General features: G+C 38.9%; 1 protein-coding gene and 1 pseudogene across 4 annotated transcripts in view; both read right to left on the bottom strand.

Moving 5' to 3' along the window:
• GRID2 (glutamate ionotropic receptor delta type subunit 2) overlaps window positions 1–15,210 on the bottom strand; it is a 1,592,807-nt gene that overhangs the window by 615,431 nt on the left and 962,166 nt on the right. For all 4 annotated transcript variants that reach the window (XM_081594858.1, XM_081594839.1, XM_081594831.1 and 1 more), the window contains one exon: window positions 14,170–14,331. In XM_081594858.1, the coding sequence (XP_081450984.1) occupies window positions 14,170–14,331 (162 nt within the window). The remainder of the gene's footprint in view (window positions 1–14,169; window positions 14,332–15,210) is intronic.
• LOC145538732 (DNA replication licensing factor MCM4 pseudogene) lies at window positions 2,536–8,800 on the bottom strand (annotated as a pseudogene).

Raw genomic sequence — 15,210 nt, 5'->3', positions numbered from 1 at the left:
GTTAATATTTCAAGCAAATAAACCCTTTAACTGAAGCCCCTGCTTAACTTACTCAGACTTGAACTCTCTGCTATTTGGTTGCCTAAGAATATTCTCATGTTTTTGAGCTTTTTTTTTTCATCTATCCCCAGATCAACGTTGAAATTAGAGCACTGGTAAAAATGTGTGCTGGCCAGGTGGTAATGAGCAGTCATTATCTTTGTACATGCATAGTTGCGGTCTTTTAATCTCTTGATACAGCTGATTCTAAACAAAATAAGCTAATGGGACATTAATAGTATGAATAACGCATACAGATAATTTTTAAATGTCCATTAAATTGACAGTAATAATTGCCTCCAGAGTAAGCCTTTTGAAAAATATCAAGTAAATCAGTTTGGATTTCATCATACACATTATATAGAAATACCAGGGTACATCAAATATAAAAAGCAGAAGAGAAGAGGAAAGAGTAGATGAAAGGTTGGGAATAATTTACCACTGGATAATCAGTTCTTGAAAAGGCTAAAGTTTGATGCTGCCTTATGGATAGGATAAGTTGGAAAAAAGAAGAAAAAAATCTACTAAGTATTTATTTCACTCTCTTTATGAGGCTGAAGGGTTTATCCGTATTTTTGAAACTGCAAAGTAACTGAGAGATACTTTTGGAAGATCATAGGAAACATCAAATATTTATGACACTTGTCTAATTTCCTTATACGTATTCCTAGGTTCCTTGCAACCTGCAGACATGCTTGATAACTAAAGACACGTTGGTAAATAAACTAGCCCAGCAAGGCAATGAACCCACTGGGAGATGCCAGACTCAGCAGTGTGTCCTGATGCCCTCATGTTTCTTCAGTTAATTTCAGTAAGGAAAAACCCCTGAGAGAAAGAAAATACTATGGTTTATACTCAGAAAAGAGACAGAATTTGTATATAAGTACTAGAATACAATATGCCAAAAAATAAATAGATAAATAATAAAACATAAATATCTGTGAAAAATGGTTAGGAAAATTTGAGTTGCCATATAACATTTATGCATATGTATATGTGTATATAGATATATATATATACATTCACCACTTCCGATGGCTCAGTGGGAAAAGAATTCGCTGGCAATGCAGAAGTTCCGGGATCAACCCCTGGGCTGGGAAGATCCCCTGGAGAAGGAGATGGCAACCCACTCCAGTATTCTTGCCTAGAGAATTCCTTGAACAGAAGAGCCTGGAGGGCTACAATCCAAAGGGTCACCAAGAGTCAGACACGACTGAGTGACTAAGCATATATATTCATGCTTATAAGCATACACATACGCTCAAGTATTCCTTCATAATAGAAACTTGAAGCAAACTGAGAAGGAAATAGGAACCTGCTAACATTCTGGTCATGCTACCTACATCACAGAGAAGAAACCAATGCCCAGAAGACTAGGTATTTGAGGAACCTGAACGAAAATAAAGCCTTTAAATTGTGCCTGATATTCTTCCTCTAGATCACATAAGCTGTGTGTCCAATATAACATATGCAAATCACACTGATTGCTCAAAAGATGTCTGTTGAACTAAATTAAATCAGAACGGATACCGTTTTATCCACTTTACGATTCAAATGCCCTGAAGTTGCAGGGAACATTGATGGGTCCACAAGATTATTCTAAGGACACTGATTTGTATTTTTCAAAGCTCTTGTGGCAAAAAGTTTATTTGTATCCATTTCTGTCAAAAGGCTTTCTCATATTTCAAGTCAGTACTGTTTCTGGTAAGTCACATTATGTTTTCCTAAATTCTCTCTCTCTCTCCTTCAGTTTTATAATTTTAAATGGCACACAGTACTTAACACAAAAAGCAAATAATATGTTTATGTTACTCTAAATACACAAATTTTAAAAATCAACAAGAACAATCAGAACAAAGGAATAAGACAATATAGAAGTAAGACAGAATACAGAAGAAGTAAGAAGGACTTACTTCTTACAAAACTTCCCGTAGGAGCACGTCAAAAATACATTTACACGTGGAACTACTCTTATTGAAAACTAACTGGAAAATGGCAGACAGACTCATAAAACCAAAGCAGTAAGAAAGAATTCGCATGTTACAGGTAGGAAGAGAAATGAAACAATCAGGTTAGGACCTGTGACCCTGGGAAGGGACTGAGAGGAAAAGAGAGGTCATAAGGGCAGACATCCTCCCTGGGGCGTGAGCAATTTACATCACATATTGGGCTCCCAGGCCTGGGGTCTGACAAAGGGCAGACCTGCCCCCTGGGTGGAGGGCTGCTGAGGAGAAGGGCTATGGGAAGCCTGGACTGAGCCTGGGAGTGTGCATGCTCTGGCTTGCTCCCAAGGCAGGGTAGAGAGGGTAGTGTGAGACCATACTAGCAGCTGCCCAGCTTTCTGCTACCGACCTAGCACATGCCCCAGCTTGAGCCTATCGAATGTTCCAACATTGCTTATTTCATGACACAGTTCTGCACTGGATCGAGGACTGCCATGACTGAGGAAAGAGCTAGGCCTTGGAACACAGAGGAGACTTAGACCTGGGGCAGCATCTAGGCAGGGACGGGGCAGCCTTTGTTGGCACTTACACAGGTGTCACATCGGAGGCAGCCTGGATCTCTGTCTACAGCCAACTTTCTGTAACCCATGCCCCACAGCGCGCTGAGAGCCCACATGGGCCCCTGCTGCTCCAGCACTGCTCTCCTGTGGGGTCGGGACCCCGGAGCTGTGGGAGGGGAGAACACTGACTTAAAGGGAAAGGAATCATCTGGGATCCAGACTTCAGGGCTTCTGCTCCAGCAACTTTGGATCTGACCCTATACCAAACAGGGCGCATCAAATAAAGCTTAGGAACTTTACTATGGTCTACAAAACCTTTCATAATCTTTAGCTAACGAAGAGCCATGCTCCTGTTGTGTTTCTATTCCAGCCCCCTCAGTCTTTTTTCAAGTGCTTAAATATGCCAAACTCTTTTTTCCTCCAAACCTGCTTACATTATATTGCTCTTGCATCAGATATTCTCCTCTATATCCCTGCAATATATGCAATACACTCCTCTTTCCTTTTCTGGATAATGCCTATTCATCATAAATGTTTCTGCTTATCTATCACTCTTATGCCTAAGTAGGTCCTCCAGTCACATAGTTCCAGAACAGTTGGTATTTCCCCTTTTGTCGAACTGATCACACTTATAATTATTTTTGATATTTCTATTTTTCTTCCTTTTTCTGTGATCTCACAGTACAGCATATGGTAGTAGTATTCAATAAATATTTGACTGAATATATTACCATATAAGAATTATTTTTAATATTTTTGCCATTTTAAAGAATACTTTTAGATATCAATATGTATCAGTGTATCTCTTTTAGGATAATATGTATCAACATGTATCAAGTTGATACTAAAAGATCTGAGATACAGACACACATGTTGATATATTCTATTTTCCCACATTAGGTACTAAAAATAACTACCACAAAGGATTTAGTAGAAATTGATCAATTAAACCAATGTGGAAGTATTTGATTTAAGGATCTATCAAATCTTGTTAGGCTTACTTGTATCGAATACATGCAAATTGTCAGTGCTTTTATATGTAATCACATATTTTGAGTGTAATAGTTTTCTTAGTTTGTTGTTTAATTAAACAAAAGATGAAAGCATATTCTTTCTAAAACTCAGCTCTGATTCTGTCACTTATCTATGCCCCCAAATTCTTTCAGATCTTTCATTTACCTACAAAGTTAATTCCTTTCCTCAATCTTTTTCCAGTCTCAACTTCTCTCTGTGTTCTGTGCACTCTGGTAAATTAATCAATCTTTGTCAGTGTCTGTGTGATTTATTGCAATAGATATGTCAGCTACAGTGCTTCTACCACCCAAAATATGTACCTCTCCATAACTTTACATTCATTGTTGTTCAGTCACTAAGTCCTGTCTGACTCTTTGCAACCCCATGGACTGATTCTCATGTTAAGATGCTACTAGTTTCATGCCATTTTTTTCTATTTTTTTTTTTCTTGGTTTGGGGTCAGGTTCCTCAGAAAACAGCTCCGAGATGGAAATTTGCTGGTATCTAGGAGGGTTCCTTGAAGTGCTCCTATGAAAAGTATATGCAAGGGAGTGCGACAAGGGGGAATGGACAGAGGGAAAGGTTTAAGTGCAGCACAACTTCTACAGCAGCTCAGGTGATTCCATGAGCCAGTCTGTAGGTGCAGTATCTCTTCATAGTTAACCCAGATGGAGGCCAGGCACTCAGACCTTTCTAGTTCTGCAATGACAAGCCAATGTGCACATGCTCTCCCAGAAAAGGAGTAGGGCAGAACCCCTCTGCCCAGGGAGGTCCTAGATGGACTCAGCTGTGTGTCCTCCCTAAAAGGAGTACCTGAGCTATGAAGCATGGATCTGATTTGCATGACATATAGTGAACTCTGCTAAGATTCCATAGAATTCTATTTTTACCACATTTGAGGCCCTTTATTATCTCTCACCTTAGAGTATACCTTTGTGATTACTTATTAGCCATTATTCACAACTAGGTTCTAAATAGCTTTTTGGGAAATCACACAAAAGCATTTGAACAATAGAGTCCATGTTACAGGCATTTGATAAATATCTGTCAAAAGAATGATGAATGTATGAATGAACAAAGTGTACTCTTGGAAACTGTTACAAAATTAACAGTAAGAAAAAACAGAAAATGTCATTTAATCATAGAGCAAGACTGTAAATAAAAACAACACACCCATGTTGCATGGGTGTAATGCTATTCCACAACCTATAAGAAAGACAGTACAGCTATATGGATAATGGATTAAACTAACTTTTAAATATTCCAGGGAACTGATTTTCAGACTGTGGTTCTGAGAACTGATCATGGTGGGAGTCCATCTGGAGACTCTCTCCCACTCTCTTCCAGAGCAGTCCTGCTTGTATTTGCTTTACTTATTTTGTTTAAAATGTTTGAAAGCTTGCTGTAGGGTAAGTAACATCAACAAACTTAAATTACACAGTCTGAAAACTCCTTACCAAAATATACATTTAAATGTAGCATCTTATAATAAAGAATGCATACATGTGAAAATAAACTTTTCACCCAAAGAGTTGTTAAAAAATGCAGTCAAGCATTTTGGTATAGTCTTACAGACTCATCAATGTACACACCAACTTCAGGGAATTTGAAAAGGCCATATTAAAAATAAAGTATTGATTATATAATATCAACACACGGTGCCTATACCCCTGATTTATGAGTGTGTGTGTGTATATTTTCTTCATTGTGCTTGTGCTCAGTCGTGTCCGACTTGTTGCAACTCCCTGTATGGTAGCCCTCCGAGCTCCTCTGTCCATGGAATTTTCCAGGCAAGCATACTGGAGTGCATTGCCAATTCCTACTGCAAGGAATCTTCCCAACCCAGTGATCAAACTTGCATCTCTTGTGCCTCCTGAATTGGCAGGGGAATTCTTTACCATTGTGCCAGCTGGGAAGATTCAATGATTTTGATTTGTAGTAAACAGACACTACTGCCAAGAATGACAAAACAGATAAATTGTATGGTACCTAGAACATAAAACTGGAAACCAGAAATCTTGATATTTAAAACTGATTTGCTGCATAAGCAACCCTTAATAATTAATTTATTTTTTCTCAGACTCAGTTTTCTCTACCTTAAAATTGCAGAAAATAGATTAGATTAAATTTATTTTATTTTGCTATTCTAAAATTGCATGAGTTTCCAGTGGTCATGTATGGATGTGAGAGTTGGACGGTGAAGAAGGCTGAGTGTTGAAGAATTGATGTTTTTGAACTGTGGTGTTGGAGAAGACTCTTGAGAGTCCCTTGGACTGCAAGGAGATCCAACCAGTCCATCCGAAAGGAGATCAGTCCTGGGTGTTCATTGGAAGGACAGATGTTGAAGCTGAAACTCCAATACTTTGGCCACCTCATGAGAAAAGTTGACTCAATGGAGAAGACCCTAATGCTTGGAAGGATTGGGGGCAGGAGAAGGGGATGACAGAGGATGAGATGGTTGGATGGCATCACTGACTCGATAGACATGGGTTTGGGTGAACTCCGGGAGCTGGTGATGGACAGGGAGGCCTGGCATGCTGTGATTCATGGGGTCGCAAAGAGTCAGACACGACTGAGCGACTGAACTGAACTAAACTGAACTAATAAAAGTTTTAAGTATAAAAAGAGGATACAGTCTTTACACAATTTAAAAAATCTCGTTTCAAATTATGCCCTTGATATATTTAACAGCAGAACACTGTAGCATTTTTATTAAACCAAGATGGTGTTTATCACCAAAATTATACAAGTTTGGAACTTGAAACTAAAGTAATTAGCCAATAAAAGTTTTCTTTTATTGTTATTTTTAAAATTCTATCATTTATTTGGGGAAAAGTTTTATATCTTAGGATAAAATGGCAGAAATTAACCCAGAATGTAATCATTTCCTATCATTTAATTCTGATTTTATAGTAGCCATGGGAACAAGCCTCTGGAAGGAATTACAGTGAGTGCTTTAACAGGGAAAATGACTCTGTCTAAGCCTTATCTCATATTATAAAAACCCCAAGCACATGGGTGATTGCTATTAGGAAGTTAAGCACAAAACCTATAACCCAGGCTACCATCTTCAAAAAAAGATTGATATCCCAGTCTCTATATATAGATTCAAAGGCCTGTTGCTAACAAAAGGCACTTCAAGAAAATTATCTCGACTGTATATATTATAAATTGGAACCATGTCTTTACTTATTACAAAATGTGGGAAAAAACAACAAAAAAGAAGACATATTTTACTGAGAAAAACTGAACCCAGGCTAGAAAATTTTTATGAATCCAACAGAGACTAAGAATATCTTTCTGTTGGCCCTTCTATCGCAAATATATGGCAGCAAGGGCAGTGACCCAGTGCAGAGGAGCTGAACACACTGCACTGCTCACCAGAGCTCCAGAGCAAGCAAGCAGCTTTTTCAATCACCATCAAAAAATCATCATCAGCCAAGGCACACTGTGCTTTGTCAAATAAATATCTTTGGTAATTGCTAGGTCAGATTGTCCCCCAACATCTTCCAAAAGTTATGAGTATCTTGGCTTGGTGTTTTACTCTTAGATAAAATAAATTTTCTCAGTGCTTCAGCTAACTCTTCTTTCCATTTAGGACAGATGGCGCTCATTTCTGTAGTAACAATAGATATGTCCACAATGCCAGTCTGGAGGTTAACAGCATCCTCCTAACAGCCTCTTTATGGAGGTCTGTGTCTTTATTTCAACTTTATTTGAAAATCATACTTTGGCATGGGCTTCAGCTAAGCCATTTTAATGATTTCTGCTGTTGAGGGTATGCAGAAACCATCCCTCCACTCCTGGAGCTTCAGTGACAGCCTGATTGGCTTCCTGAGCCAACCTCGGCATCCAGTGCCATGCCAGCATGGCCCTTCAACATGGCTGTATCCATGCACGCTTCTGCTTGCTTCCTGCTCTGGTGGTATAGAGTCATGCGGTAGAGAGCTAGATGCCTGCCACAGGCTCTAACCTGACGTCTAACACAAGGAAGATAAAACTGAACGTTGATAATAACATATGTCGTCACTAGATATTTCTGAATGTGTTTTATTTATTTATTTATTTTAGCGTTACACTGAAATTCAATGGGCTTCCCTGGTGGCTCAGTTGGTAAACAATCTGCCTGCAGTGCAGAAGATCTGGGTTGGATCCCTGGGTTGGGAAGATCTGCTGGAGAAGGGAATGGCAACCCACTTCAGTATTCCTGCCTGGAGAATCCCATGGACAGAGAAGTCTGGCCGGCTTCTCTGCTGGACACGACTAAACAACTAACATACACACTGAGACTCAGTAGAATTTGCTACTTCCAGGATACATGTTTATGCCTTGAGCTGGCAAATAATCCCAGTCTTTTTGGTGAGGAGAGTCAGCTGTTCCCTGACTTTGAGCCGTACTGGTCTTGTATTTTAATTCATCTTCTTAAGTATCAATACAGCATATGCCACTGTCATTCAGGAAAACGGCACCAATCTGAAGTACCAGCCGTCCCCTCTCAGGGTCTTTCACTACATATACTGTCGGGCCAACGTCATTGACACCCTTCCCAGGTGTGCACTGGTCCCAGGGGACCAGGCTGTACCCATACTGCAGCAGCTGGGACTTGCAGGCCCCAGGGTCACCACACAGCAGGAGTTGATCTCAGCATGAAATCTGCCTCTTCCTGTGTGACTAAAACCCTTCTCTATTTCCCGGAAAAGCTGAAGTGATTTCCTTTTTGAAATCTTCCTGTTCTTAATTGCTTGGACCTGAGGCTGAAGCAAATCTCTCATAAATGCTTGTTTTTCTGGAAAGTTTTTTAAGAAATTTCACATGCTTCTCTGAAAAAGTTTCTGTTCTGCTTCTTTATCTCCTTCATGCAGACACTTTGCATCCGTTTTCTGATAATGAATGATACCAATGAGGGTTCTGCTGGCAGACTTCACATGACTCACTCCTAGATTGATTCAACAGGAACAGCTGGATAGATGCTTGTAATGTTAACTTTGTCCCCAAGATGAACCTTGTCAACAATATCATTGTGAGCAAAAGGATGTCACCATGAGGCATCTGCCCTGCAAATATATTTTCAGGAGACTCTCGGAGTCTGATCATCTGCTTGTCAGAGAACAAAAGGCAGTCATGGGTCAGCACCACACTGCGGTGGGGCAGCAGGCACATTTGCAGGCTCAGTGGTCTGACCCGGTCCATCTCCACTAGGACAGTGTGGGTGCTCACCTGACACTGGAAGGAGGCCCCATACATCTCTGGAATCAGCTAGGACATCCTGATCATCATGACAGGTGATAAGCTGACCGAGGCCTTCCGGATTTAGTTTCTCATATTCAACACACTGAATGGTCCTACTTGAATCTGATGTTCTAAGATTGGGTCAGGTTAACTGTCAAAGACCTCATTGAGAGCCATATTAAAAGTTAGGATAACTTGTAGTGGGGGGCAGGTGAGCTGTCTGTATGGATTTTTGTCAAATGATTTTAAGTGTTCACAGTTTACATTTAAAAATGGCTCCCTAATAATAATTGTTTTCCAAAGTAAGTGTATGTATAGAGGTTCAACAGTATCGATGGAAATATTTTCATCTTTAGCCAGGTCAATAAAATCTCGAAAATTTGCTTTGCAGGTTTCCATATTGACATCCGTTACTCAAATCACATGTTTTTGTCCTAGAAACTGCTCACTGGCCATTCTATTTTCTGTTGTTGGCTATACTGCAAAACCACCTACAGACACTTTTGTGTAGGCCCCAGGTCAGGCCTCTGCCTCATGAGTATGCCCGTGACACCACTGCTTGGGGTTTGCTCTGTCGAGCTGAGAGTAACATGTTGTTTGGTGAACCAAGAACAAAACCAGGGGAATCCCTCAAGAGTGGGTCAGAGGAGAGCTGGAAAATACTATGTCCTGTGCAACAGGGCTCTGCCAGCCAGTTCCAGGCCTGGCCAGCCTCATCTGCAGCTCTGTTACATGGGTAGAATCCTGGCATCATTGTCTCTGACACAGAGATGGCCCGGCTCCCTCACTTGCAGGAAGGGAAGTTTACTACTCCAAAGCCTGCAGGACTTCAAATATACCTGGTAGATTGCATTCCCAAATGTCCCAAGAAAATATTTTTTCAAAGCTTTAAAAAAAATTAAAATATTAGAATTAAGTACTGAGGATTTTTTGAAGATAATATCAATATGTATTTAAAAGCATAAGGGAATAAACTACAAAGAAAGAAGTAAGAATCCAGAGTTATGTATCAAAAGTCTGTCAGGTCAGTTCATTGCCTCTACGATGGCTAGTTTAAAAATATAATGGAAACATATCCAATTGATGATAGTGTGGGCACGCACACACACACACAGGTGAGCATATTCAAAACCCTGTAAAATTTCAGGAATAAAAACAATGAAAACACATATGAAGAATAATATAAATATTTATTGAGGGTTATAAGAAGATGACTATATAGATAGATACCATTTCTATGAATGAAAGGCTCATTATTTTAAAAATTATAACTTTCTCAAAAATAATTATAAAATCCATATAAATAAAAATGGCTTGGGGATGCTGATATTCTCTGAAAGAAATGATCACTTGAAAATTAATCTCTTATTATTGAAAAAAGAAGATAAATATGGAGGCACCCACTCTATCAATTCACAAAGTTGCTGCAGATGAGGACTGCAGCCATGAAATTAAAAGAGGCTTGCTCCTTGGAAGAAAGGCTATGACTAACCTAGACAGCATATGAAAAAGTAGAGACATTACTTTGCTGACAAAGGTCCATATAGTCAAAGCTATGGTTTTTCCAGTAGTCATGTATGGATGTGAGAGTTGGATCATAAAGGAGGCTGAGCACCAAAGAATTGATTCTTTTGAACTGTGGTGCTGGAGAAGACTCTTGAGAGTCCCTTGGACTGCAAAGAGATCCAACTAGTCAATCCTAAAGGAAATCAATCCTGAGTATTCACTGGAAGGACTGAGGCTGAAGCTGAAACTCCAATACTTTGGCCATTTGATGCAAAGATCTCACTCATTAGAAAAGACCCTGATGCTGGGAATGATTGAAGGCAGGAGGAGAAGGGGCTGAGGATGAGATGGTTGGATGGCATCACTGACTCGATGGACATGAGTTTGAGCAGCCTCTGTGAGATGGTGAGGAACAGGGAGGACAGGTGTGCTGCAGTCTCAAAGGGTCTCAAAGAGTCAGACATGACCGAGTGACAGAACAACAACAACAAAATAAATTATAAAGTTGCAACACAAGAGTTCCCTGGAAACCACCACTTCCTTCTTACTGGACATTATAGTGCTCATGTCAACTGCATTGTTTTTTTCTTAACTCTTTTTATCTCACCCACATAATGAGAATGCAAATTAATTAAGGGACAGACATTCACTCTTTTAATTCTTTGTACTCCTTGCATTGGAAATCCCTGATGGCTCAGCAATAAAGAATCTGTCTTTTGATCCCTGGGTCCAGAAGATCCTCTGGAGTAGGAAATGGTAACCTGCTCCAGTATTCTTGCCTGAAAAACCCCATGGACAGAGGAGCCTGGCAGGCTACAATCCAAAGGGTTGCAAAGAGTCAGACAAGACTGAGCAACTGAAAATGCACTCCTCACATTAGTACATAGGCTTTGTAAAGTGTACAGCACATGGTCAGATTATAGGCATGCAGTGGCTACTTGAATGTAATTAAGAATTTTATCATTAGAATATTCCCATTGTAATCAAGAGCCTGACCTCATCTGTGATGTTTAGCAGCTAACTTCTTTTTAAGCTGCCTTTCTTATTTGGCCCTACATGTGGACAGGCTGATCAAGAAAGCCCATCATGTATCTCCTTCTTTGGAATCCCTGGAAAATTTAAGCCTATAAAATCTCCAGCCCAAGTAAATGGGAACTATTCTTAGCTTGTCCCTTAGGGGACGACAGAGGATGAGATGGTTGGATGGCATCACCGACTCAATGAACATGGGTTTGGGTAGACTCCGGGAGTTGGTGATGGACAGAGAGGCCTGGCGTGCTGCAATTCATGGGGTCGCAGAGAGTCGGACACAACTGAGCGACTGAACTGAACTGAACTAACTACTACAACTGTCCCGCCCATTCACAGCACTCTGCTCCAGCCAGCCTGGGCCTGCGTGGGCCCACTCTGCTTTCTTCAGGGGGGCCTTTGCAAGTAGTAAATTATCTTGTTTTGTGAAGTGTCATCAGCCTGGACATCTAAATGAGATAACCAAAACACTCAGGTGAAGCAAAGTAATATGATTGGAAAAACATGATTCTGTTTTCAAGGCCAGTTCAAAATGTGAGAAAAAAATTAGGAAACAGAACTTTTGTTATCACACATATCATTCAAACTTAGCTTTTAGATATAGAATACAGATATATTCCTTTAAAAAATGCTACTGGCTTGAAAGTTTACAGGAAAAAATATACAAATATTCTCCCAAACAAAACTTCATAATTATCATATAAAATCATTGTTTTGATTATAAATTTTCTAACAGAAACATTTTACATATTGAATTGCTCCATAAGAAATACCTACATATTATAGTGTCTCCTAAGCACCCTCCCAAACTATTATTCTGATTTTGTGTGACAGCTTCCAAAGAACGAATATATTCAGGTTCCTGAATCCAAGCCAAGCCATGAATTAATGAATTGGCAGGATCGGAACCATGTTCAACAACCTCCCTTGGATTCATACCTGCCAATTCTCCATAGAAATAGAGCTGGGGGATTTTGGCTACACCTTGAGTTTAGATTTGACTTATTCATTTTTCACTTAAAAAATCCTCCTCTGCCAATGCATTCAATGAATTTAATTCTCAACCCCTTCTGTTGGTATGAGCCTAAATTCTCATTAAAGTGATTCTTCTGCAAAGAGGATACAGCACCAAGAGGAAAATGCAGGCTTTTCTCTATGAGAAACATATTTTCCCCTCCACTTCCTGGTTTTTGTACATCTAGTTCCCTTTAAATGTTAATTTTTAGATTTTTTCTCTGGAATCTCTAAACACTTCACCTTTCATTTGACTAGCTATTTCTCTTACTATTTCAGGAAAAAAGGCAAATGCTTACAGTAAGAAAAAGGATGCATAAAATGAAGAATATAAACTTCCAAATGACTGTCTCCTTTGTGTAAAGGGTATAGGGGAAATTTATTTGTTTTATTAATCATTTCATTTTAAATCCAAGAAGCTGTGTGAGACAAATAGAAAATGCCAGCAAGGATGACATGACAAAGAGGCTAATAAACTGCTGGATGCTTATAACTGTGAGAGGAGCTAAGCAACATAAACTGCCTTCTGGGAACGGAGCGGGTAGCTGAGCTAAAGCAGGTCACAGGCAGGCTAAATACCACACTGACAGTGAAGAAGAATTCCATCAAGTACCCCAAATAGTTCACAAATGCAGCAAAATATTGACTGTTTATGACTTACAGTTTTTTTTTTTTTAATAAATTTATTTATTTTAGTTGGGGGCTAATTACTTTACAATATTGTAGTGGTTTTTGCCATACATTGACATGAATCAGCCATGGGTTTACATGTGTTCCACATCCTGACTTATAGTTTTATTGTAAGGCAAATTAAAGATCACATCCAATGCCCTACCATGTATCATCTAACTGAAAAACACCTAGATCTAGTGTTTATTTTTTTCAGGGGATGATGCTTAGAGAAAAAAAAATGACTTTCTGTACTTTGTGACAGATACTGAATAATTTGAGCATCTCTGACATTAATGATGCAATGAAGGTGAATTAAAATATTTCAATGATTAATTTTTTATCTGCATAAAATTTCCTTATGAATAAATAAGGGCTCCCTACCTCATAGACATGTGATTTTCTGACCTTGAAATTTTTTAATATTTATTTCAATTGTATTCATTTTGGGCTGTGCTGGGTCTTCGTTGCTGTATGGGTTTTTTTCTATAGTTACAGAGAGCAGGGGTTACTCTCTAGTTGTGATGTGCTCAGTTGTGGCTCGACGACTCTAAAGCACAGGTTCAGAAGTTGTGGCACACGGGCTTAATTGCCCCATGGCATGTGGGATCTTCCCGAACTACGGAGCAAACCCATGTCCCCTCCATTGCAAGGCAGAGTCTTAACCACTGAGCCACTGGGGAAGCCCTTGATTTTTTTTTAATATTTTAATTTATCCATTACACTATTTTGTGCTGTGAATAGGCAGCAATATTAGTGAAGAAAAAAATCCTAAAATATATCTTATCAATGACTTATTGTTCCTCTTTGCATAAAAATTAGGAAGACCGAAATGCTAGTCAGACACATGGTTGCCAAGGGGGAAGAGATGTGGGAGAGGGATGGATTGGGAATTTGGGATTAGCAGATGTAAACTACTGTACATAGGATGGATAGACAACTGTGCGGCATAGGGAACTATATTCAGTATCCTGTGATAAACCATAATGGAAAAGAATATTAAAGAAAGAAATGTCTATATGTGTATAACTGTGTCATTTGCTATACAGCAAAGATTAGCACTGCATTGTAAAATCAACTATACTTCAATAAAAAAATAAAATTAACAACAACGACAACAAATTAATGGATGAATTTTGAAAAAAGAAAAGCTAGTTAGAAGTTACCTTCTTGATGGTCTCCAGCATGGAGCGCCCTCCCTGCCAGGGCTTGGAGTTCTTTCTGATACATGACAGACTAGCCATGCTGTGCCACTTCCGGTCCTCCAGCTTCTTATGAAAAGCATTAGCAAGCAGAAGCACCGTGTCATATATGTAAAGGTTTGAAATCTGAAAAGACATTAGATAGCAATCATTAGAATCATTGATGCCAACCATCAAGAATAAGGAGAAAAGTATCAGCTCAGTTGCTTCTGTTCATGTCATAGATAGCTGGTTTACTGGGTTATTTATTAAGCAGAAGGTTTCTTTTTTTCATTCCTGGGCAATTTTGCTATTGAGAATGAAGTCTTGTCTGATTGTATGCCTCAACTGCTTTTTCAGCTTATTTAGGTGTGACAGAGATGATAAAAAAGAGGAGTTTCGACAGAGGCAAGGCTGTTAGTGTCAGACCTTAGAAAATCACTGGTCCTTATTTCTTTCTGAGGAAGTAAGGATCTAAGGGCTTAAGATTGGAAGGGCAAACTGAATAATACATTTTCTGAATATTTCAAATTTTTGCATTCTAGTTTTTCAGATGGAGAAACATCAACTTGATTTTACATGGAAGATGAGTGTCATAGGTGCCGGACGCCACCATCTGCCTATATGTTTGTGTCTATGAAGATTCAGTAATGAAAAAGTGAGAGGAAACACACCATTATAAACATTACAATGATCAAGGGTCTATACAAAATTATATACAGGTGCATTGCAATTAACATGACAAATACCATAAACTGCTGTTTGTGAATGTGTGTTTATATTAATGATTTCTTCTTTAAGGTAATCATATTAACTTCCTTCTACATAGGTTTTAAAATAAATTATACAAATATTTGATACATTGTATTGCCCTCTTACAGTTTGCCAGAATCACTATCCTCACTGTTAATTACCAATGTTGTCTATTTTTTAAATAATTTAGAAATAACATTTTAAAAATATAGACACCATGAGATATCCAAGGTCAACAACAGTGGTTAAATGTTACATTATTTCCTCTCTGAA

This window comes from Giraffa tippelskirchi, chromosome 1 (assembly GCF_054371585.1).
Source record: "Giraffa tippelskirchi isolate mGirTip1 chromosome 1, T2T-mGirTip1v1.2.pri, whole genome shotgun sequence".
Lineage (NCBI taxonomy): Eukaryota > Metazoa > Chordata > Mammalia > Artiodactyla > Giraffidae > Giraffa > Giraffa tippelskirchi.
This window is presented reverse-complemented; position numbering and strand designations above follow the sequence as displayed.